Source organism: Heterocephalus glaber, unplaced genomic scaffold, assembly GCF_053883595.1.
Source record: "Heterocephalus glaber isolate CG9 unplaced genomic scaffold, H.glaber_assembly_v1.0 deba00001067, whole genome shotgun sequence".
Taxonomy (NCBI): Eukaryota; Metazoa; Chordata; class Mammalia; order Rodentia; family Bathyergidae; genus Heterocephalus; species Heterocephalus glaber.
Window position 1 is genome coordinate 918,674 of NW_028258187.1, and position 23,591 is coordinate 942,264.

At 54.7% G+C, this 23,591-nt stretch overlaps 1 protein-coding gene across 7 annotated transcripts in view; it reads left to right on the forward strand.

Moving 5' to 3' along the window:
* The first annotated feature begins 252 nt into the window (after positions 1-252).
* Positions 253-23,591, forward strand: part of Tp53bp2 (tumor protein p53 binding protein 2) — a 45,568-nt gene continuing 22,229 nt past the window's right edge. For 5 of the 7 annotated variants that reach the window (XR_206187.4, XM_004867433.3, XM_013066527.3 and 2 more), the window contains exons 1-3: positions 253-404; positions 17,856-18,003; positions 22,744-22,857. Coding sequence is in view for 6 of the 7 variants with exons in the window: in XM_004867433.3 (XP_004867490.1) it covers positions 378-404; positions 17,856-18,003; positions 22,744-22,857 (289 nt within the window). In the remaining variant the exon portion in view is untranslated. The remainder of the gene's footprint in view (positions 405-17,855; positions 18,004-22,743; positions 22,858-23,591) is intronic. The other 2 variants (XM_087209845.1, XM_021246482.2) reach the window with 2 other exon arrangements.

Here is a 23,591-nt window from a genome sequence, read left to right on the forward strand (position 1 = left end):
AGACAGCGGTCCTGGCCGCAGGCCGGGGAGGGCAGCAGTGCACGGGAGGGCGGGCGGAGGGGAGGACTCGCAGGGGCGGACAGAGGCCAGACCCAGGCAGGGCGGACCAGGCAGGGCGGGCAGCAGTGGACCAGCAGGCCCGGCAGGCGCGGTCGGGGCCCTGCAGGGAGCGCGGGACGCCGCCCGGCCCTCGAGTTCACACGGCTCGAACCCAGGGCGACGGCCCCGCCCCTCGGGACCTCGTCCGCGCACGCGCAGCCCCGCCCCTTCCCGCCCCTCCCCCCGGCGGTGCAGCTGGGGCCGCGGAAACAAAGCCGCGCGGCCGCAACAGGTCCCCGATTGGGTCCGCAGTCCCGGACTCCGGGGCCCACGGATCCATGCGGTCCGTGCCCAGCATGATGCCGGTAAGCGGAGCTCCCTGGGGTCCGCGCTGGTCTCCCGCGTTGTCCCGGGACCCCGAGCCCCTCCCCCCGCTGCTCTCCCCGTGGTCCGCACCCCCCCCCCCGATCCTCCCCGCCTGGTTCCCAGAAGCAGAAGAGGTTTCCTGACCTCCGAAGTGAGCTCCGGGGCAGGCAGGGGAGGGCGGTGTGGACGGCCTGGCGGGTCGGGAGCCGGGATCGGTGTGTCCTGGCCCGGCTGTGTTCGCGGGGGAGGGGGGGCGGGTCGGGGTCCGCGTCTACGCCGGGGTCTCGAGTCGCTGCGGGTGCTCCTGAGGGGAGCTGGCCAGGCTGCGTGGCCAGGCGGCTTCTCCCCGGGTCGGGCCGGAGCCCGCGGTTCCGCCTCGGCTGCGCCCTGGCGCGGGTCGCGGGGGGCCTGGCGCACCCGGCCCCGTCCCGCCCTGTGCCGTGGGGACAGGACCCGGAGGGTCAGCGCCGCTGGGAGCCCGAGGTGGACGAAACCCGAGCCGCGGGGGAGGCGAGCTCCTTGCAGGGACAGAGGACGGCTGCTGGGCTAACTGGCTTACAGGCCTCGGAGACGAAACTTTACAAATGTACTGCTCTTCCTTAACTTTCCTTTCTTTTTTTTTTTTTTTTGGTACCGGGGATCGAACTCGGGTCCTTGCGCTTGCAAGGCAGGCGGCGGAACCACTGAGCTAAATCCCCGGCCCACTTCCTTAACTTTCGGTATGATCGGATTGGTTTTCATTCCAGAAGTAGTGAGTAAGGTTTATTGTGCTTTGTTACTTTGGAAAATTCTAAGCAGTCTGAGAAAAAGCATCGTGGTTTAGATGAAAACCGGGTCATCTCAGAAGGCGCTGCTGGGTCGTTCCCATGGCTTCTTTTGGCCGAGGTTGAACCGAGGAGAGCTCTGCGCTGAGCTGCCTCCCCACCTTTTTGTTTTCTGAATGTCAGTAAGTTCCCCAGCAGGCCACATGCTTTCCACCCTCCTGTCTCAGCCTCCCTCAGTTCTGGGATCATGGGTGTGCGCCGAGGTGCTGGCTGATACACGTTGTTATTGGAAATAAACGTGATTTAAAATGTACCATTCTAACCCTTTCAAAGCGTGCAGTTCTGTGGCTTTACCCGCATCTCCGGATTTGCTGTAAAGGCATCCCAGAGAGACGCCTGGTGCTCACACTGCGTGGCCTTAAAAATGTGCAGAGGGGTGTTCATCTGTTTTCTCACCAAAACAGTTCGGAATCAAGTGCTTTTCTTTTATGTGGGACGAGAAGTGATAATTGGACCCCAAACCAGGGTGGGAGGTGGATTTTAGTAGGCCAGCTAAAAATAAAGAGGGGCTGGGATCACCCTGGAGATACTGACAGACCCGTAGGAGGTGCAGATTGGCCTCAGAGCGGATGCCTCTTGGTTGGGCGTGGCCTGGGTCCGGGAGTTCCACAACCTGGTGAGGAGAACGCGTAATCCATTAGTCCTTCGCCCCCACCCCTTGCTGTTCCTCCTGAACCAAGGGTTTTCAGGCTTTGCCCTTGAGAGCGTGGCTTTTTAGTGATCCAGTCATTGTACTTTGCTCTCAAATGGAGGCTGTTCTCAAAAGTGACAGTTTTCAGCCATTTGAAAATTGTATTAAACATCTTCTATTCATTACTTTCATTTGTGTAGTGTTACACTGATTCTTTTTGAGTTTGCCTAACCCTAAAAGCATTCACCATTCTTTTCAGATAATAGTTAAAAAACATTTCTATTTGTACCTGGTGTTGAAATGGTAAGTTAAAGAAAAAAATAAACTGCACTCGGTGTCTGGCAGTGCCACACGAAGCTGGAGAGAGGGCTGAGGCAGCTGGGTCACCACGTGGCCAAGCGGCAGGGGGCATGCATGTCCGGCCCAGTGGGAACGTCCTGCTTGTGTGCTGTCCAGGGCGGTGGGCACCAGCCACAGGTGGCCACTGCGATGGAAAGTGGGTATGGGACCGGGGAGCGGAACTTGGGAAACTTTGATTTTAATTATGTTTAAATAGCTGCCTGGGCCTGGTGGCTCCCGGGTTTGAAATCCTTTCACACCGGATGTCGTCATGTAGGCCCAGCACAGATTACAGCTGATATATATATATAGTTTGGTTTTTTTGTTGTTTTTTTGTTGTTGTTTTTGTTTTTGGTGGTGGTGAGCTGCATGCCCAGCCCCACACCAATGGTATTTTCAAGGAAACAGTTATTTTATAAAGGCTCATCTGGGCATGGTGGCACATGCCTGAAGTCCTGGCACTCCGGGAGGCTGAGACAGGAGGATCACAAGTTTGAGCCCAGACTGGGCAGTTTAGCAACTTATGGAGACCTTGTCTCAAAATAAAAAATAAGAAGAGGGTTGGGGATGCAGCTCAGTGAGAAGGCGCTGGATTCAATCCCCAGCACCACCGCTACCACCACCACCACAGCAAACTATTGAAACAATCACGGCTTAATTTTTATCATCTTTTCATGTTTTATCTTTCAGTGTTGCAGAGGCACTGGAATTATTTCTACTATTTTGTGATGTTGCAAAATAAATCTGATTGATTGCAAAATAAAATCTGATTTGGGAAGTCTAGGACAAGTAAGTTGGATACCACAGTCTGCCTTGTCAGCTGCACACTTATGGCGTAGAAATTATCTGTTTCTGTAGGTAATTATGTGTTCACAGGACAACGACTTTTTAAAATTTTTTATTATTTTGGTACCTGGGATCAAACTCGGGACCTTCCACTTACGAGGCAGGTGGTGGCACCACTGAGCTAAATCCCCAACAAAGGTTCAAGTTTTATTTGTGGGGTTTTGTTTTTGTTTTTTTGGTACCAGGGATCGAACTCAGGACCTTGTGCTTGTGAGGAAGGCAGCAGAACCACTGAGCTAAATCCCCTGCCCCATAACTTCTACTTAAATAGTCATATTGTTTTCAAAAGTCTAGTTCTATTTGCACCTATTTTCCAATCTAAAATTGTGTTTTGAAACTAAAAATCTTTCAAGGTACAGATGTGGAACATTGGATTTATATGATGATAGCATTTCAGAAAAAATTCCTTTCTGTCGAGTAATAATGTAAAAACCTCCTTACATCAGGTTTTGTTCCAGAGTGAAGCTGAGATTCAGTTCTGAAAGATAGGTGTCTCTCTCTATAGACTTGACAACTCTCAAAAGCCAGTAAACAAACCATCCATTTCAAAAAAATGTTTAAAATACCTCACATTTTATGTGTAGTTGTATTGTCATGTGATTTCAGGCATCTTAGTGAAAAGCTGAAAGACATTTGAAATTGTACTTTTGCCTATTCAGAGAAACCAGATTTAGACTTATAAAGAAATGCACACAGGCTTACAGCTACTTAGACTTTAAAAATTAAAGAGGATTTATTTATCTGGAGGGGATGGGCGGCCCCTGACTCATGCACTGCCCTGAGGAAGAGCAGTCCCTTCCCTCAGCTCCTCCCTGGTGCACAGTAGAAACAGTGAAACAAAGCTCTCTGGAGGTTTCAGGAAAACTGCAGTTGTTCATCTCTTTGGGTCGGTGTGTGGCACTCCTTGGAGTCCTTCCAAAGCTAGTCTAAGCCCCTGTGCTGCCCGGTTGCTCAGCTCCCTGGGGTGGCCTGTGGTGTGTGCGGGCTGCAGACTTCTCCGCAGCTCTCCCAACCAGTGTCCTGAGAGTGAGGCCCGTGGGTGTGAGAGGTAGCATTCTGCCACCTCGGCAGCCACGCACTGCTGAAATGCTCGAGTGCGGCGGGGTGCCAGGTACTGAACGGAACATTTTTCTTTAATCAGCTGGAACTGAGGGAGGAACACAGCTGATAGGACTGGAATGAAAGGTGCACTTATGTTGAGTGGTGGATGGGACCTGAAAGTGCTGTCTTCCTGAGCTAAGCTGACCCTAGGAACTCTAGGGACCACGGGGCGTTGGGGAGGCCGTGAGCGTTAAAGCACGTAACATCCCGAGTTACCCAAAGCACGTGTCTGTCTGCTGGAGACTTCAGGTCCTAAACGTGATCGGGCCACGGGCAGGAAAAGCAGTTTCACAGACTTGTACACCAGGTCATTTCTAGCCTTTTTTCTCCATAAAATAAATTTAAAAACAAATCACCTGGATGATAATGGAACCAAATTGTTGATCAAAATGCCCTTTTGGTTGGTAAGTACTGAACTTTTGAAACACATACTCAGTTGTTCTTCTAGAATCAAATTTATAACTCAGTACTATTTTAAGTTTCAAATATTGTAACCAAAAATCCCTTAAGGCACAAGCATAGGAAAGTGGTAGATAACCATGGTGTGACCTGTTACAGAGCCGCAGCTTCAGCTTCTTGTGGTAGCGAGTACATGGTCAGGCAGGGTGCGCATTACCGGTGCTCCACTTCGGTGTGCGTGCTGGGGCGTCCGGTCGGGTCCAGTCGGGCTCAGGCGAAGCGCTGCTCCGGGAGCCCTCGTGGGCGCTGTGCCTGTGCTCTGTGCCCCGTGCACTGTGGGTGGAGCATCCCATTCCCGGGCCATAATAGGTTCAGGTCTGAGACAGGACACACAGTGGCCTTGATATTCCTTTGGCTGATGGTTGACTCAGTGCTGCTCTTCAGAGCATAACCATAATTACTTAGAGCAGAGAAAGAAAAAATGGAGACGTCCCTGTGGAGGTCCAAGCTGACCAGAAGGTTGGCGGATCTCTCAGGAGCTTACGGGAGCTGCAGACTGTCTTTTCTCCACCTCGAGTTTGCCCCAGAGCTCGCAGCTCCTCACCTCTGCAGGCGAGGAGAGGGGCATAATCGGGGAGAGATGATGGTGCTTGCAGGGAGGGCGTCCAGGATTTCCACCTCCCTGCACTGTCCTTACACAAGGCGTGGTCCGAGCTGCTGGAGGAAAAGGCCCAGGAGTGGAGCGGGCGTGGGGTCCCCCCCAGCACAGTGCAGCCAGGGTACTCGGGCACGTCCAGCTGGCCAGGGCCCTGCTCTGGGAGCTGCGTGCCAGGGGGGACACCAGCTCGGGGAGCTAGGGACAGCTGCTTCAGATTTGAAGGTGGGGAGTGACACTTAGCCGTCCTGTCCTGGGAGATCTGCAGGTGGGACCTCTGGAGGCTGTGGGGCCGGGGCGAGCTGAGTGGGGATGGTGGGACCCGGGCTGGGCAGGGTGCTGTTGCCCCCAGAGGTGTGGCGGGCAGTTGTGGCAGATGCGGTGGAGTGGAAAGCTTGCTTTTTTGCCCTTGGAGGACAGATACTGGAGAGGCCACATGGGAGTCCCGGGAAGGTGGGGAGGGCAGCTAGTTTGGAGTCCGAGGAGCCCAGGAGGGTAGGGACTGGTGCAAACTCGGTCAGCACTTTGCTGCCTGCCCTCCCTACCCTCACTGAGTGACGCCTGCAAGGCCCAGGTGTGGGCAGAAACGGCCGCCCCGGGGTTGGGAACAGAGGAGGCTGCGTAGTGGCTCCCCTGTGCCACTGGAGCGGAGCCACCTTCTGTTCCGAGCTCTGAGGGCCACTTTGCAGTTCCAGTCCAGGCCTTCTTGTACCGTGTTCTTTAAAACCAAGCAGGGTTGGGGCCTGGGATGTAGCTCAGTGGGGCTGCGCCTGGCAAGCTCAAGGTCCTGCGTTTGATTCCTGGTACCAAGAAAAATGTAAAATCTAGCAGGGTGGGTCAGGATTTCTAAGGAAGCCTTGTGACCATGAGGCCCACTGCCCTGGGCGCTGGGGATGCTCCTTGACCTTCTTTCCTTTAAATCAGTGTGTCGTCATTGTCCCAATCGAGGTACAAGGCAGGCATAGGTGTAAGGAAATCGGGTTGGAGCTGGCCTAGTCGTAGAAGGTCCCTGGGCTGGGTGCAGCTCAGTGGTGAGCACTGTGTCCCTGCAAGGGGACTGGGTTCCAGCCCCAGAACCACAAGAATGAAGCAGAATGGACTGGCGCTTCCTGGGTGTGAGAGACTCGGGCAGTTTGGAAATGCATGCCGATTTCCTGGGAGGGGCCGCTTCGAGGAGCAAGCTGGAGTCAGAGGCGGCTGGGTCTCCCCGGAGCCTGGGTGCGGATCTCCCATCCTCCTCACCTGCAGTTTGGCGACCCCCCTCCCTCGGTGCCTGCCGGCCCCTCCCACATCCACACCTTCGCTGTCCTGCCTCAGTGCAGCCCCAGGCCTCTTCTTGAGGTCCCCAGACAGCACTGGCTCCCCTGACTCAGTCCCGGGGCAGACTCCGCCAGAGCTGAGCACGAGCAGCCCCCGCCAGGCCAGGCGCCCGGTTTGCTTGCTGTCTCGCATGGTGCATTCCCTCTCTGTCTCCAGCTCATTTCCCTTCCAGAAGTTCTAGCCACGTAGAGGAGGGGACCAGGACTCGAACCCCGAGCCCTGAGCCAGGCTGGTGTTGAGAACAGAGCTGTTGGGTGAGCAGGGTTTGGGTGCCTGCCTTGTGGGAAGAGCTTGGGTCGTGTGTGTGTGTGTGTGTGTGTGTGTGTGTGTGTGTGAGAGAGAGAGAGAGAGAGAGAGAGAGAAAGAGAGAGAGAGAGAGAGAGAGAGAGAGAACAAGCTGTATACCTTCAACACTTCTGCAGCACAGGTGCGGCCCGCGGTTGAGCACTGACTGCCCCTTGTCTGGCCTCCGCATCCTCCCATCCTCGTATTTCAGCAGCTTCGCCTCTGGCTGTGTGTGACAGCATGCTGGGCCTGCTGGAGCCACCGGGACATCACATGCTGTGCAGGCGACACGGTCCTGGTCCTCTGAGGGCCTGCTGCTCCTCCCAGGGCCAGGCTGTGCTGCACCAGGACGTCCTTGCACTGTGTAGTGATTATTGGTAGCGCCTGTTTTTCCTGGTTCAGGGGATCGAACCCAGAGCCTTCACCCTGAGCTACACCACTAGCCATTTTTTATTTGAGGCAGGGTCTTGGTAATCATTAAGTTGCTCAGGCTGGGCTCTAACCTGCAACCCTCCTGCCTCAGCCCCTCAGAGTGCTGGGATTATGTGCCAAGCTCTGTGAGAGGGTGTGCTGCACCCTGCCCATCTCTGTGTTCCTGCCCCTTCCCATTTCTTGCCGACACCGGAAGGAGGTGGACTGCAGAGCAGGTGGGGGAGAAGGGAAGGCGCTGCCAGCAGTGGTCCGCTGAGCGCGGGTGGCTGTCCCGACTGAGTAACAGGCCAGAGCGACAGCTGGGAGGTGGCGAGAGTTAACTGACTTCGTGTTTTTAGTTCTTTTAATTTACTTGGGGATTGCTTATCACAGCTGTTGAAAGCAGAGCGGCCTCAAGGTGAGTCACTTTGGAAGAGGTGTTTGGAATTCGAAACGGTCTAAATTCAGCTTCAGGCATGACCAGAGAGAAAAGACTTCTCCCTCAGTTTATCCACACTGAGCAGAATAGCTTTGGTGGTCACAGCTCCTGAAAGCGTCTTGGCCTCCTGCCCCTCCCCCGTCCCCAACTCCGAGGACACTGAATCCCAGACTCAGAATCAGCTCAGTGAACGGCCCCGTCAGGCCTGCTGCGTCCGGGATCCGAGTGGCTCTGGGCTGTGAGCTGCGGTGGAGGAGCTGGGCACCTGGGAGGAAGCCCTGAGCGCTGCAGCCTTGGTCCTTGCGGAATTCGCAGACCAGCAGCACAGATAAGACAGGGACAGAACCATGTGAGAGTGACAGAGGCAAAGAGCAAGCCTCCTTCCCAGGAGAGGATCCGGGTGAGGCCCCAGCAGGTCCAGGGCCTTTGACTTACTCTGGAAGGGAAGGGCGGGGCCGCTTCAGCAGCGCCAGGCACAGGGCTGGGGCAGGGAACCTCCTGCGGTGCCACCAGGGAGGTCTCTTCCGACCGCGTGACGCCTGTGGCCAAGGTGCAGCAGCGCCAGTAACACTGCGTCCCAGGCTGCGCGTGCGAGCCCTGTAGGGAGCGCGTGGTGTTAGCCCTGCCCTATTTCCCGTGGGTGAGCAAAGGTTCCAGAATTTAAAGAAGTCCCAGACACTCTGGTGTCATTGTGGGTGAGGGGTATCAGCCTGCGTTTCTGATAATTGCACCGGATTCCTTGAGATTCAGGGTAGGTGAGGTACGTCCTCTTCCGGCGGGGCAGGGTGGGGTGGGGTCCCCTGAGCTGTGGGGAAGCTGTCGCCCGGCACTGCGTTTGCTGGGGTCAGACCGCAGGTCAGGCAGAGGCTGCTGGTGTGGGGACCAGGCTGCGAGCTCGCGACTCTGGCGACTCCATTCCCGTGAGACCCGCGCCCAGGCCTGGCTCCGGCCCTTGCGGACACGTGCCTCTGTCCCACGTGACTTGGCCTCCTTGCTGGGATCCCTGGGCGCAGTCGGGCCCTTCGCTCGTGGCTCCCGGCCTTTGTCGCCTCACTTTGCACACACTCCTCGGGGGTTGCCGCCCTCTCCCCGCCGTGCTCCCCAGTGGACGGTGTCTGCGCGGTACGTGCGCGGCCTGGAGTGACGGACGACGCGGTGGAGTCAGCGCAGGGTGGGGACGAGGGCGACACAGGGCCTCGAGCTTCCTCAGAGTGCTGACTCCATGAGATGCGAGTCTCACGGAGAGGCCACCGCGCCTCGCCCCTTCCTTCTGGAGTCGATCGCCGTAGAAGGCTGCACGCTGCGAAACCGGAAGCTGGGGTGTTCCAGCCCTGACTGACTTCCGTAAAGCGCTGCTCCACTCGGAGTTGGTGCTCTGTGTCCAAATTCCAGCCTGCGTAGGTGACCAGAGGAGCAGTGTGGTGTAGCCCGGGCGTGGTTTGTGACGTTGCTTTGAATGGCTCACATTCGGCTGGCGGAGCCGGGCCGAGGCAGAAGTGTGTCCCGAGTGTGTCCCGACGAGTGTGTCCCGACGCAGCCGCACCAGGGGGAGGGTAGTGGGCGCGTGGATCACGTCCAGCCCAGGAGAGTGCGGGCGGGCGCTGCAGCTCGTAACCGACGGCGACCCTGAGGCGGACTTTGTGAACAGCGACCTCCTATAACTGACTTGAAGCTAGGGTGTCCCGGGGCCACAGAGCAGGCATCTGCCGTGGGAGCCCAGTTGCTGGGGCGCTGGGCCAGGTCTGGGGAGCAGGAGGCCGGTGCGGTTGCCACCTCATCCCTAAAACCTTCCGTCACGGTCACTGGGTTGGAGAGATCAAAGATGCTGGTGTGGATGTCGCTGTTCTTTTCCTCGTCCACGTCCACCCTTTTGGTGCTGGGGATGGAGCCCAGGCCTGGGATGTGGTGTCAGGCAGGCGCCGAGCTGAGCCCGTGCCGCCGCCGTCTCTACGAAGCCCCTTTCTGCCCCGTGGTGTCGGTGTTTCCGGATCGAGCGCTTGGCTGGGCCAAGGGAGAGCGAGCGGTTGGGGCGGGGGCGGGGCCCCTGCCGGAGGGTGGAGCTGCTGCCCACGGGGCCGGTCCGGTCCGCTCGGGGCGTTGCTGTCATTGCCCCCGCCCCCGCCTGCCATCTCCGCTCCCCCGGAGCTGTGAGATCAGGGGATAATGTTGCTCTTTTACAGATTGTTCATTTTTCTTTAAAGGGCAGATATTTTTTGGTCTTAGAGAAACCTAGGAGATTTGAGTTTCATAAATTGAAACTCTGGAGGTATTCTTAGACTCTTGGCTCCTTTTTATTTCTGTAGAACTTTAAATGATTTTTTAAATCAAATGAATAAACATGCCACGGACTCAAAGTAAATTTCTTATAACTCCCCTAGCCAGTTTTGGTGCTTCCTTTTGGAAAGGTTGTTTCAATTTTAATCTGAAATAGCTCCTCTTTGAAAAATGAAACATTCCTCTATCGGTGACTTAACATTGGCGACAGTGAGTGGGTGTTGTATAAAAACAGGACTTTGAAAATAAATCTGTGACCCATGCCTTTTAAAAGGCAAGTCTCTGTCCTCGGGTTTCTGGAAGGACAAGTCTAGGTTTGGCCTGAGTCTCCATGGATTCCTGGGCAGGGTGTGGGGTTCTCTCTTACCTTTCCCACTGTAAGAGGTAGAAACAAGTAGTATTCACAGTCGTAATTTTTTTTTTTTCTTTTGGTACCGGGGATTGAACTCCAGTCCTTGCTCTTGCACAGCAGGTGGTGAAACCACTGAGCTAAATCCCTGGCCCCCACAGTAGTACTTTTAAGTTGTGAGTTACTGTACAAATATTTCAACCTGGAAACTTTACAGTTTAAGAGTGACATCTGTACCAGCTCTCCTGGTGCCGCGGATTTGGCTTTAGAAGGCCGTGATCTGCAACTTCATATTGTTGTGTAACTACCCACATGCTGTTGCCTTTGCTTACAGCCACAGTGGCTGGCGGCTGGGCCCTGGTCCTTCTAGCATGTGCATTCTGCCTTCACCCTTCTATGTTGTTGGATGCTTAGCTTTTCATTTTATCTTCTGTGCACCTAACTCTTGTGAAAATCTTCATGCATTTAAGGTTTCTCTTCATTTCCATCATTTCTTTGGGATAAATTCCCTTGAATAAGGTCATGAAGTCTACACAATTTTGTGGCTTTTTAATTAAACGGCTTTTGGTGGTGCTGGGGATCGAATCTGGGCTTTCAGCTCATGCTAGGCCAGTGCTCTGCCACTGAGCCAAACCCCAGCTCTGATTCCTGGCTCTCGACACACAGTTCATTTCATTTCCCAACTGGGTCTCTGACAGTTTATTGCACTGCCAGCATATCTCCGAGTGAATTGCTTTCCTATAACTGCGCCTGTACTGAATCTCTTAATTGAAGACAATGTTATAGCTGGAAGTGGTACCTCATTTTAGTTTACATTTATTTCCCCCATGTTTTACCATCTGTCATGTCTTATGTGATAGTTTTTCTTTTTAAATCTCCTCTGCTCTTAAATATGCTTTAGAGTTTATTGAGTCATCTCATTTTCTTGTGGCTCATACAAGGAGAAGTGGCACTCCAGGTTTAAATTTGGAGGGAAGTTATCACTGTAGTGTCTGTGTGGTCACTGTGAATTGATACTCGCGTCTCCACACGGGAGAAAAGCAGCCCGGGCAGCCGCTGCAGCGTTTCCCGACACCCTGGCTGCTCACGGTCCCCGGGTGGCTGTGGCCCCTGTTGCTGTGAGCTGATTACTGCCTCACTCCTGGAGAAAATAATTTCCCTCCCGTGTTCACAGATCCACTTTTGTGGCTGGGTTGGGAGAGTCCGATTCCCACGTAGCGCCCAGGATTTAACCCGGGAGCCCCATTCTGCTGGCTTCTGTGTGGAAAGCAAGCTGTGGATGTCACCACTGCTTCCTTGAGAACATAGCATTTAAAAAGATACAAAGTATCAAGGCAAGGTGGCATTTTGGAAGGAAGGCTACTGCAGACTCTAAACACTGTTCCTTTGTGCCTCCGTCCACCTCAGGCCACAGCCGCCTTCTTCACGTTTAATTGCCATTTTACCTGCAGTCTTAGCATGTCATTAGATCTCAATTGTTCCCCTACATTTTCAGGAGTAACTTTTATCTCCAGAGGTTTCTGTATCTCTCACATATTGTGGGTATAGTTTGAAAACATGGGACGTGGTTCATACACTGTAAAATTCACCTGTGGGAAGCGGACGGGAGTGGATTGGGGTCTGTTCAAGCCATCAGCATTAATTCTGGGATGTTTTTGTCGCCTTCCCCGAGCCTGTACCTTTACTAACCACCCTGTCCTTCCCTCCCCTTAATCGGTGTCTTGTCTCCGGCTCTGTCCTTCTGGTGTTTCACACGCACGGGCTCTGGGCTCCGAGTCTGTTTGGCTTCTGTCTCACGGTGTCAGATTCCCAGGTTCACCGTGTGGCGTGGGTCAGAGCTTTGCTCCTGTTCTCCCTTTCATTCTGTTGTTGTTGTTGTCATTGCATTTAGAGACAGGGTCTCATTATGTAGCCCCTGATGATCTTCCTGCCTCAGCCTCCTGAGCCCTGGGATTATGGACGTGTGTCACCATGTTGGGCTGATATCTGTTTCTTGATTGCTTGTTTTTATTGGTCCCTGGCGAAAGTTCAGGAAGCCACTGACCCTAAGAAAAGTAGCATTGAAGGGTCTTTATTGACATTCCTCCCAGCGGAGACCTGGGAGGGAGTAATGCGTATGAATAAATATGGCACCAGATATAGCTTCTCATTTTCTTCTTTGATCCTTTAAAGAAGTCAGTTTTTTTTGGTACCAGGGATCGAACTCCAGTCCTTGAGCTTGCTAGGCAGGCAGCGAAACCACTGAGCTAAATCCCCAGCCCTAAAGAAGTCAGTTTTATAATACAAATGATGGGACATAATCATTCTAGAAAATTTAAGTGTAGAAGCTTGCAAAGATTCACTTCCTAATCTTGCCACTACAGTGTGAAGGCCGTTACTCGGGCGATCAGAGCTCCAGGCTTTTTCTGTGTGTGTTATGTATGTGAATTCCTAGCTTCGTAAAATATGTATTTCCCATTTGCAATGGATATGGCGAGTACCATTTGAATCTCCTGAAATGTTTTGGTGTCAAATGCTGGATACTTCTTAGTTTTGTTTATTCTTATCATTAAAGATCGTGGACTCCAGGCCAAAGTTGTTGTTTTAAAGGACTCAGTTGATATAAGAAAGAATTTTTAGGCTATTCTGTTAAATTTTCAACCTGCTGGTAAAAACTACTTCACTCAAGCGAAACAAAACAAGAACTGTTTCATCTTGTTTTTACTTTATTATTCAGGGAACTAAGTTACAGTTTTGAAGAAGTCTTTCACTATTTTCGAAAGCAGATTTGTCAAAAAGATAACAGGAAGGCGGCAGCAGCATGAAGAACGTGGTGTGTGGCACTGTGCCTCATTTTCCCTTTTGTTTCCCTTTTGCCGGTGCCCTGGGATCTCGAGACAAGTCCACAGCCACCCCCTAAAAGCCCCTTTCCCCTCTCCGCACCGTTGCGACCATCTTTGCAAGGAAGAAAGCAAAACAGGGACTGCAGCGAAGAGGAAGGGAGGCGAGCGTGAGGCGGGGCCCGGGGGTTTTCTGCTGCCGGGGTGGGTGAGGCTGGAGGGGCCCCGCTGTCTCCCTGGCTCCTTCCTTTCTGTCCTGGTCCGGTCACTCCTGCTGAGCAGCTCCTGTAGATTCAGATCTGAGACGGAGCCAAACCAAACCATGCTCGCTCAGCTGGCGTCTCCGTCCCCGTGCCCCGTGCCCCGTGCCCCGGCCCGCCCCGCCCCGCCCGAGTGGAAAGTTGCGCTGTCTCCATGCCCCCAGCCTGTCTCTCCCCAGGGCTGTCAGACAGATTCGAGGGCTCAGCTCAGCCGTCCCTGTCGCCTGTTGGACAGGGTGGCTCATACCTCCTTCCTGAAGCCCGGCGGCCCAGGTTCTGCCGTCCTGTGGATGTCCTGGTGCTCAGGGGCGTCTGGTCGTGTCCTGCTGGCTCGGGCTCTTTCCTTTCTGTCCCCAGCTGCTCTCACCCAGTCTTGTGGCTTTTTTTTCAATTCTGGGGACCGAACCCAGGGCTTTCCCGGAGTTACATCCCAAGCCTTTTAAACAGTTTTTTATTTTGACATAGGCTCTTGCCAAGGGGGCAGATTGCCCAGGCTGGGCCTGAGCTTGGAGCCCTCCTGCTGCAGCCTCCCTGAGCGCCAAATAACAGGCGTTCACCACTTCGCCCCAGTCTTAGAGCCCCTGTATAATGTCCAGTAGGTGTCTCGAGTTTGAGCTGTGGGCCCTTCGCTACCCTTTTCCTGCCTTCCCCTCTCAGTAAACTGGACCACTCTACCCAGCTGCTTAGGTGCAAATTCACTCCTCCATTCCCAGGCCACACCCCGGCCTTCGGGTGCATCTTCTTGGCTCTGCTGTCAACTCTGACCCCTGTCCCTGTTCCCGTCTGCTTTGCCCCTGCTTTGTGTTCCTCGCCTGTCCTCCTCCATCTCTATGCAGTAGCCAGGGTGATTTTCCAAAATGACACGAGTCGCGTCACTGCTCAGAACCCTTCTGACGTCTTTGTTTGGAATTGAAGTGGAATTCGCCTCCTGTGAAACTGACCACTCTGAGGCACACAGGTCTGCGCGGCTTCATGTGCAGAACGTTTCCGCCTCCAGGACAGCGTGCGATTGGCGGCCACCCTGCCCTCCAGGCCTCAGACAGCGGAGTAGGCCAGCTTCCTAGTGAGCTTGGCCAGCCCAGCAGGGCAGCTGGGCAGGCGAGACCCTGTCCCATCACAGTGCCTGCCTCGTCTGTCCACAGCGCTGGTGACCTCTGCCTGGTGCTCATCTCCTGCTCCTTAGCTGCCTCGTGCCGCATTTCCTTCAAAGGCTGCTCCTGGCCCGGGCGCCTGTGGACTCAGCTTCACCGTCCAGTGGGGCCATCTGGGCTCTGGGTCTGCTGGGCCAGGAGAGAAGGGGCTGGGGAGGAGCCCAGAAGGGCTGTTTATTCCCGGCCTGGGTGCCACACAGTGTTCGGTGCCCACGCTCTGCCAAAGTAGCTTCCACCCCAGGCCTCGCCGAGCGAGCCGTCAGTCATCCCGCAGGAGGAAGGGGGAGCGAGTGGGCTCAGCCGGAAGCGAGAGGACTCACTGGTTTCAGGGGCTGTGTGTGCCAGCACTCAGCAGACCGGAGGGATCGGCGTGCGAGTCCAGCAGGGACGAGGAGTACACCGTACGGCCTGAGTTGGGAGCATGCTTGTCTGGGTGCTGCTGAGGATGTGGCCAGGGCACACGGTGCTGAGTCCAGGCCTGGAGGGAATCAGGCTCGGGTCGGCATCTTGGCTTTGTCATTCAGGGGCTGTGTGGCCTGGGTGGGGAGTGACTGACCTCCCTGTGCTTCGGTGTCTTGCCTGTAAAATGCAGCGCCGTCCGCGGGGTTTACGCGCCCATCCCAGTGCTTGTTGCATACCCGAAAGAACATCCAGCGGGGACAGAACCCTCGATTCCCGGCGCCTGCACTAGCAGGGGACTCGCATCACAAGACCGAGTCCAGCGAGGACAGCGTGTGCCTGCGGTGGAGAAGCGAGGGGCGTGAGGCAGCGTGGCCCGGTGGCAGGAGCTGGGGGCGGCCAGGGAGGACTTGGAGAGGGTGACAGCAACGTGAAGACACGCAGGAAGGGGAAAGGGGCCACCGGCATGCGTCACCGCCACCGTCGCGGGAGGGGAGGGAGGGGCGAGCCTGCCGGGCAGCAGCCTGGGAGCCAGCGTGGGATCCACCCGCCTCCCCGTGTTTCCGGAACTGCAGCGGGGAGGGCGGGGAGCAGGCGCGGGCGTGGCGGGTCACACCGGGCTGTGGCCACCTGGTGAGCACTTCGTAAGGGTGGCTGGGGAGCTGAGGTGACTCCTTGCGCCGGCTTCGGGGCTCAGAGCAGATCCTTGCCGGGACTTGCCGCGAGGGTCGCACTGCGGCTGGCTTTGGCTTGGGACTTCAGGGCCCTCGCTGAGATCGCCAGGAGCTCACCTTCCCCTCGGAGGAGCCACACCGCCCTCCCTCCTGCTTTGTAACTAAGCTTCGACGTCCCCAAGTTGCGGGTTCCCCAGAAGCAGAAGATGGGCCGGTTTTAGAGCTCCGGTGCGGTGTGGGGGAGCTTCCCCAGGCCACCCTGTCCCGAGGTGGGCACACTGGGTGGCAGAGCAGACGCCGGAGAGCGGGACCGTTCCAAGTAGATCTTGGCGCTTCGGCTTTTCCTTCATCTATAAAGAGAAAATGCTGCCCGTCTGTTCACCTGAGAGCCGGGTGAGCTCCAGGCAGCGCGGGAGGACAGCTCCGAAGGTGGGTGCCGCCCTCACTGAGCGGCCTGATTCGGTCGGCACGTTGTGCATTTAGTGCACACACGGCACATCCAGGATTTCTGGAATTTAGTACACACCTTCAGGTCTCAGGTTTACGGTGAAAAAGCTGCTTTTAAGGAGGTTGTGTGAACGGGAGGTGGAGCAGTACTGTGGCAGGCTGGAGTGTAAGTTTCTCACAGGGGAGCTGAGTTTAGTTCCTCTTTATTGTTTCAAGTGCTGTGGCCAGGTTTTCTCTTTTAGGTGTAACAGTTTTAAGTGCTGCCCTGCTGTGGAGGCCTTGCAGCTATGCATCTGTGTGTGTTACAGTTTATCAGAATGTGAAAAACCTGAGATAAAGCGCTAAAGCCTCTCCACTCGCAGTGAAACTTCAGTCCCCCTCCTTCCGTGTTTTATTTATTGGCTTGGCCTTGTCAACTCAACCAGGGTGCCACTGTCCCCAGAGAAGAGCCTCACACTGCCTTCTCAGATGCGGTCAAGCTGGCGGGGAGGTTGGTGTTGGCAGACCCGGGCCCCGGGGCTGTGTGCTGGCCACTGTGGACCGCAGTGAAAGGCAGAGTTCCCCCAGTGTGTGGTGTGAGGTCGTGTGATTTTAGAGACTGTCCTGATTCCTGGGCCGTATCCCGCATATCCCTAGCCTTGAATATCTTTGATTGGAATTATTCCTAGAGGATAAGTTCTCACAGTGGGAGCTATGTTCCAAAGTGTTGTAGTTTACCCTGACACATACTGATTTGAATGGAGTGGATAGTCGTGAAATTGAACGAAATGGGTTACCAGTTTGCATCAGCACCAAAAACTCACTTGGTGCTTCACTTAGTTTCTTCAGCATAGGGAATTACCAAATACTTTTGTAATTTAATAGGTATAAAACTGCAAATTATTATTATTAGTGGTGCTGGGGGTTGAACCTAGGGCCTTGTATTTACTAGGCAAATGCACTACAGCTATGTGCATAGCCTGTAAAATGTGAATTCTTTAGTAGCGGTGTTTTTAAGAGATGGCATCTATTTTTAGGAGGAGATTTTTAATGAGTTTTAATTATCTGCTATCCCAAATATTTATATGAAAGATCAGGTAAGTTTCAACACAATAGGTAATCATTTCTACTTGATGAAATCTTACACTTTAGAGTCAATATTTTTTTGTTTTTTGTTTTGGTACTGGAGATCGAACTCGGGTCCTTGCACTTGTGCAGCAGGCGGTGAAACCGCTGAGCTAAATCCTTGGCCTAGAGTCAGTATTTAATTTGATTAAAACATTTTAGGTTTAAATTTTTTTTGATAGATGACATATACAGATGACATAAAGATTAGATTTCCCCCAAGCCAGTGATGGCAAACCTTCCAGAGCTTTCCATGACAAAAAGCCCACTGCGGCATGCGTGCCACAGGTTCGCCACCACTGCTAGTCTCCTCTTCCCATCCCCTCTTTCAGAAGTGGCTCGTGCACCCCGATGCACCCTTCCAGAAAGGGGTGTGTGTGCACACGCGCACAAGAGAGAGAGAGAGAGGGCACGCGCCAGTGCGTCCGGGTGACTCCGAGAGCGTGGATTAGATGAGTTTGCAGTGTGGTCTGCCCCTGCTGAAACCACTGAGGCGTTTGGTAAACAGAGTCTAAACAGCCGTAGAAGAGGATCGGGCATCAGTCTGGTGTGAAGTGGGGTGACTGGTGCTGGGGTTCCTGGAGCTCTGCAGGGCCCCAGGGAGGGTAGGGACCCCGGGGCCACAGGCTCAGGCCCCTCCCAGCCCCCCACCCCGGCCAGGTGGCCCCACTGCTGGGCAGCCGCGTGTGCTGGCCGCGCTGTGACCGCTGTCTCTGTCTGCAGATGTTCCTGACTGTGTACCTCAGCAACGACGAGCAGCACTTCACGGAGGTGCCCGTCACCCCGGAGACCACGTGCCGTGACCTGGTGGACCTGTGCAAGGAGCCCGGCGAGAGCGAGTGCTACCTGGCCGAGGTGTGGCACGGCTCCGGTACGAGACTCCTGCGCGAGGCTCCGCTGCCTGCTGCCTCCGCGGTCCCAGGAGGGCGGTGCGGGCTCACCCAGAGACCCAGGTCCCCCTCCATCCAGCTGGTCCGGCTGCGCCGAGACGTGTGGGGTCAGAGCAAAGGGCTGGGACGGGCGGCCGAGGGTGCTTGAGTGATCTTGGCGCTGAGGCTTTGCTGGCTGAGAAGCCAGAGGCCTCTGGACGGTCGCGCCTCTCCTTTGGGCTCTGCGGGTTTGAGGCCCCTTGGGACAGGCAGCAGCAGGGCCCACAGCAGGGTCGCAGGCCTTGACGTCATCCCGTCTCTCTGCTGGGGCTAAGACAGCGAAGTTGCTTTCTTGGCCCCCTGGAGTCTGTGGGCGAGATTCTGCTTGTTTCTGCTTTGTTCCAGCACAGCTGGGGCCACCCCTCGGTGTCCTCTGCCTCCTCTGGGGCCAGCTGTGCTGACAGCGGGGACGCATCGGGCTCATGACCTGTGACCTCAGTCTCCACTGTTCCCAGGCAGGACCTTCCCCTCTCTGGTGGCTTCCTGAGGTGGGGCGTCTCTCTCTGTGCCACTCCTTCCCGTTCCCTGATGAGGGGCCAGAGAGGCCATTTGCATAAAGAAGCCCGGGTGACCCCGAAACACAGAGCACTGGGTAATTTCCCTTCCTGGCTCAAACTCTTCCACCACACCGAGTCCAGACGCTGGTCTTCAACGGCAGAGTCCTGAGGGTCCCTCACCCTCGATGTCATCAGTGCCATTTCCCCTGCCCCCACCGCACTGGGGCCCGCGCCCCGCTGTTCTCACTGTGGAGCGATGTCCTCGCTCTCTGACCGTGCTGCCCTCTGTCCCCACGGCTGTCCCTCCGGATTTGGTCACTGGATTTCAGCTGAAGTATCTCTGAAGTTGCTTCTCTGTCATGTCCTGCACTCGCCCGCTGCGGAATGCACCCCGCTCTCAGAGCTTTGTGGATGCTCACTGGTTTGTCGCCTTTTTTAATCCCCTCGGCCCCAGACACTGCAGGTGTAAGGGACCCCAGAGAGAGCCCTTACATCCGCTCCATGCTCTGTCCCCAGCTTGGCTGGCCTGATCCTCCTGGGTCTGGTAATTATTTGTGAATGAATAAGTGAAGCCCTGGCTGCTTCTGGTGACCTCCCGTTTAGCAGGTCACCTTGCTGTCCCTCTGCTGAGATCCTCCACGGTCCCCTGTGGGTGTTTCCTTGCCTTCTCTGGGCCGGTGCCTGGGGTTGGGAGCTCCCTGCTGTGCTCTGCTGCCTGGGGAGGGGCCTCTGCCACTGTCCCTGCCCACCCGGGGCCCAGGCTTGCTCCGTTGGTTGCGTCCAGCGGCCCTAGCAGGTTGTGGTGATTCGGTTGACAATGCCTGAATGAGAATTCGAAGGACACGGTGTAGACAGACTGACTCTCTGTCCTGTCCCCTTCCCCTGAGGTCAGTGAATGCCTGTGGTTTTAGCAGACAGCTTTTCACAGCTTTTCTCTGCATTGGTAACTAACTGCAGAAAGATGTTGGTGCGGATTTCTGCTTTTATTTATGTGAGTGCCATGCATGTCAATATCCTGCAATTCACTGTTTTATCTGATTGCTGGGAGACCTTTTCAGATTCCTATGTGTAAATCTATGTGAGCATTTGTAATTATCCCATAATTTTCCATCTTGGCATAAGATGAATTGAGCTAACCTTTTATTCATGAACACTTAAGTTAATTCTGCTCTCGCTTCCTTAAATGCTGTGCAGACTCCTCCCGAAGGCCTCTTTCTGTCGTGTGCGCGCTCCCTGGGCGAATGTTCGCACGTTTAGGAATGTGACATGTCTTGCCAGATGCACTGGTCAGCTCATCCACTTTCCATTCATTCCTAAAAGTACAGGGAACCCTCAAGTTATGACCGGCCTGACAGTCAAAAAACTTAGGTTATGACCAGAATTTTAATTTTAACTTACGACCAGAGTCTTGAGTTAGGACCTGAATGCCAGCTGCTTGTGCTTCCAGATGGTCTCAGACACAGATTTAACCCTTAAAGAGCTCTGGAAGGATCACGACAGCATCCTTTCCTGAGTGGGGTTAACTGCAAAATCCTGTGCCAGGGTCTCTCAGTCCTCTGAGGTGTGCCTGTGTGCAGGAGAGAGGCTGTGAAGTCTGTGCAGAGGAACCGAGCCTGCATTGACCACCTCGAGTTACAACCAGCCCTCGGGAATGAGCTGAGTTTGTGAGTCCAGGGTCCGCTGTACCGCCATCGACAGTTGTTAGAGTAGTATTTTGAGTTTTGCTAAACTGGGAGCTAAAGACTGTCTTTGGTTTAAACTTGCATTGTTGTGATTGCACGTGAAGTTGTCCATCTTTTCATTTGCTTATTGGCCATTTAGGGTTACTCTTTTTTGGTTTTTATTTTTATTTTTTAAATTTTTGCTTATTTATTTTTGAGACAGGGTCTCACTATATAGTCAGGCTGGCCTTGAACTCATGGTGATCCTCCTGCCTCAGCCTCCTGAGTGCTGGGATTACGTGTGCATGCCACATGCCTGGTCTATTTTTATATTTATTTATTTATTTTGGGTACCAGGATGGAACTGGGGACCTTGTGCTTGAGAGGCAGGCGGTGGCACCTGAGCTACCTCCCCGGCCCTAGGTCTATTTTTATTTTTTTTCTTGGTTGTATGGATTAATGGGTTTCTCTTTGGCAGATTTGAACTGCACATAGCATACTCTGATCACTTTATCAGCCCATCATGCTCCACGTTTTCAGTTTGTTTCTTTATATCCTTCACCCTTACTTCCTTCAGCTGTTGCCTTCCTCTTAATTGTTAGGCATCTGGAAAGCTGTATTTTGGATCCCAGGCCTTCTGTGTGTTGTGTGCCGAAGTCCTTTTTTACACCAAGGCTGTCAGTGTCTTCTGGTGTTTCATTGGCAAGTGTCAGAGCTTCTCCTCCCTCCTCCGTCCACTCACATTTGCCTAGAGAGCATTCCTTGGGCACCTATGTTGTGCTGGATTTTGAGGGGCACAGAGACGAAAGTGTCCTGCTTTCAGGGGTCTTGAGCCAGTCCAGCCGACGTGTCCGCCCCTCGAGGTGGTGGCGGTCGCAGGTGGATGTGCAGGACAGCAGTGAGTGAGGCAGTGGGGGTGCAGTCACCCTTGGGGATGCCAGGGCCAGGACCGGGTGGCTGGAGCTTCGAGGGCCTCTGAAGCTCTCTTGGTGAGCCAGGCCAGCTCAGGATCATCTGTCACCAGGTGCTGCCTGGTGCCTGTGGATGGACCCTGTCCCGGGGGCAGCCAGCGGGCCGGGAGTTGCTGCGTGTCCTTTATTTCCTCTTAGCTGTGGGAACCTGGAGGTTAACTTCATTTTCTCTCTCTCTGTCTCTCTAAGACAGGAGGGAGGCTGTCAGCTTGATTGGCTTTGGGAGCCACCCCAGGGACTAGGGGAACACACTTCTGACTGTCACAGGGGTCACAGCGGGGTGACCGTGGGGTCTGTATCTGGCCCCTGCACCCTTCCTCTCTGGCACTGTTTCCCTGCTCTGCCTGGTGGCTGCCGTGAACTCAGCAGTTTGGCTTCTCTGTGATGTTCTTGCCTTGAAGCCAGCCACGCACTTCATGCACTGAACCCTCTGAGACTGTGAGCTAAGTTAACCCATCCTCCTTTCAGTCGTGGGGTTCAGGCATCGAGGCCTAGTGGAGGGAAAGCTGACTGATACTGTGGACTTGGCAGGTTGCCAAGTCTGTTTTTGCATTCCCTCCTGTCTCAGGCTCCAGGTAGCTGGGGTTCTAGGTGTGCACTGTGCCCGGCTTTACTTTGTCTCTTTTGAGGACAGTGTGCGCGTGCCTGTGTTTGTCATGGAGGATCCTCTCGGCATTTCCGTGGCGTGGGTCTCTCAGACACCGATGCTTTCCTTGGGAGGGCCTGAGGGTTCTGTAGCTCACAGAGAGGTTGGCAGCTCCCTGGGTGTGGGCCTGAGGGCCAAGCCCTGTGGTTCCCAGCAGGCAAGTGAGATCCAGGGGGCAGAACCGGCTCTGTCCACGTCATGTATTTAAGGTGCTGAGATGGTGTTTTTGGTCAGGCGTATTGAAGAATGACACTGTCGCCATTTGGAGTTTGACTGCCTTCTCAAATAGTGTTTAGTTTTCACATCCAGCTTCCTTTCCTGAGATTGGGAGATTTTTTTGAAGACTCAAGATAACACAGCGCCCCCTGCCTCCAAAGTCCTGACAGTTGGCTGTCCCCTGGAGAGATGCTTTCCTGGGAGTCAGTCAGAAAAGAGCCTTTTGTTTAGAAGTAGTTAAGTGTGACTTTTTAGCATTGTTTACCAAGTTGTAAGTTAGAAACAGCCTGTATTAAAAACTGACTAAAAGTAACAGTAGGACATTTAGAAAATTGCTGGTTATATTTTCTTTGGATATTTGTGGAGTCGTAGCATGTTAGCATCAGGAGGGACCTGCTAGCATGGTGGATTTTCACAGAAACCTTTGAAGCCCACAGAACTCAAATGACAAGGAAGGTGCATGCTGGATTAGATGCCAGGCCCCTTCCTCTGTCTAGAACTCAACCCCGCTTCATGCTGGTTCTGTGTAGAAATCAGGGGCTCTTCCTTTCCTGAGTTCTTTCCCTGCAAGAAAAAAATTGTCAAGATGTGAAGTATCTCCTCTGTCCATGATGTGTAATTTGCATCAGGACTAGGTGGTAAATGTGTTCATCTTTTTCCTGCAGATAATATGATTTCTCATTTCTTGCAGAGCGCCCAGTTGCTGATAATGAGCGAATGTTCGATGTTCTTCAGCGACTGGGAAGCCAGCGCAGTGAAGTTCGTTTCTTCCTCCGCCACGAGCGCCCGCCCGGCAGAGATGTAGGTGGGTGGTCGGTTGTCTGTGGCTCAGGACCGGTGTCTGAGGCCTTCCTTTGTGGCTGGCGCCTGGGGAGAGGAGAGCAGGCATCAGGAGGAACAGGAACCTGAGGGGTGGAGGACAGGCTCGGGACAGGCCTGGCCTTCACACAGAGGAGTGAGCGTGGGGTCTGCCGCAGGGTTTTTTGGGGCGGGAGGACTGGAGGTTGAAGCTCTAAGAGTGGGTGGGCCCTGGGAGCTCCACACCCCTACAAGAGTGCCCTAGACCCCAGGGGCTCGGACCCTGGACCAGGGCGAAGGCACAGGCGCCTGCGGCTCGCTGTGTACACTCTGAGGCTGTGAGTCGAGGGGTTCCCTGCACACGGTGTCTTCCCAGGGTGGGGTGGACCCCACTGAAAGGACTGCCGTGGAGGAGGGTGCAGGCCAGCGTCCGTGGAGGAGGGTGCTTCCTGGGAAGCCGGAGGCTGCTGGGGTGAGAGAGCCGAGACTGGGCTCAGGGTCCTGCGGAGCTCCGAGGACACCGCGAGACGGGCGTTGGTCTCCGCAGTGCTCGGGGCCCAGGCAGCCAGGGCGGAGGAGACACAGGGTGACCCGAGGCTGGGCGCTGGGGGACAGCTCAGCGGAAGTCCCGGGACAGGGAGGGATGGTGTTGACGAGGCGGTGGCCCTGCTGGGTAGGAAGAGGGTCGCTGGAGGGGCCGGGGGACAGGAGGCGGCGACAGGTGCAGAGAGGAAACCCGTC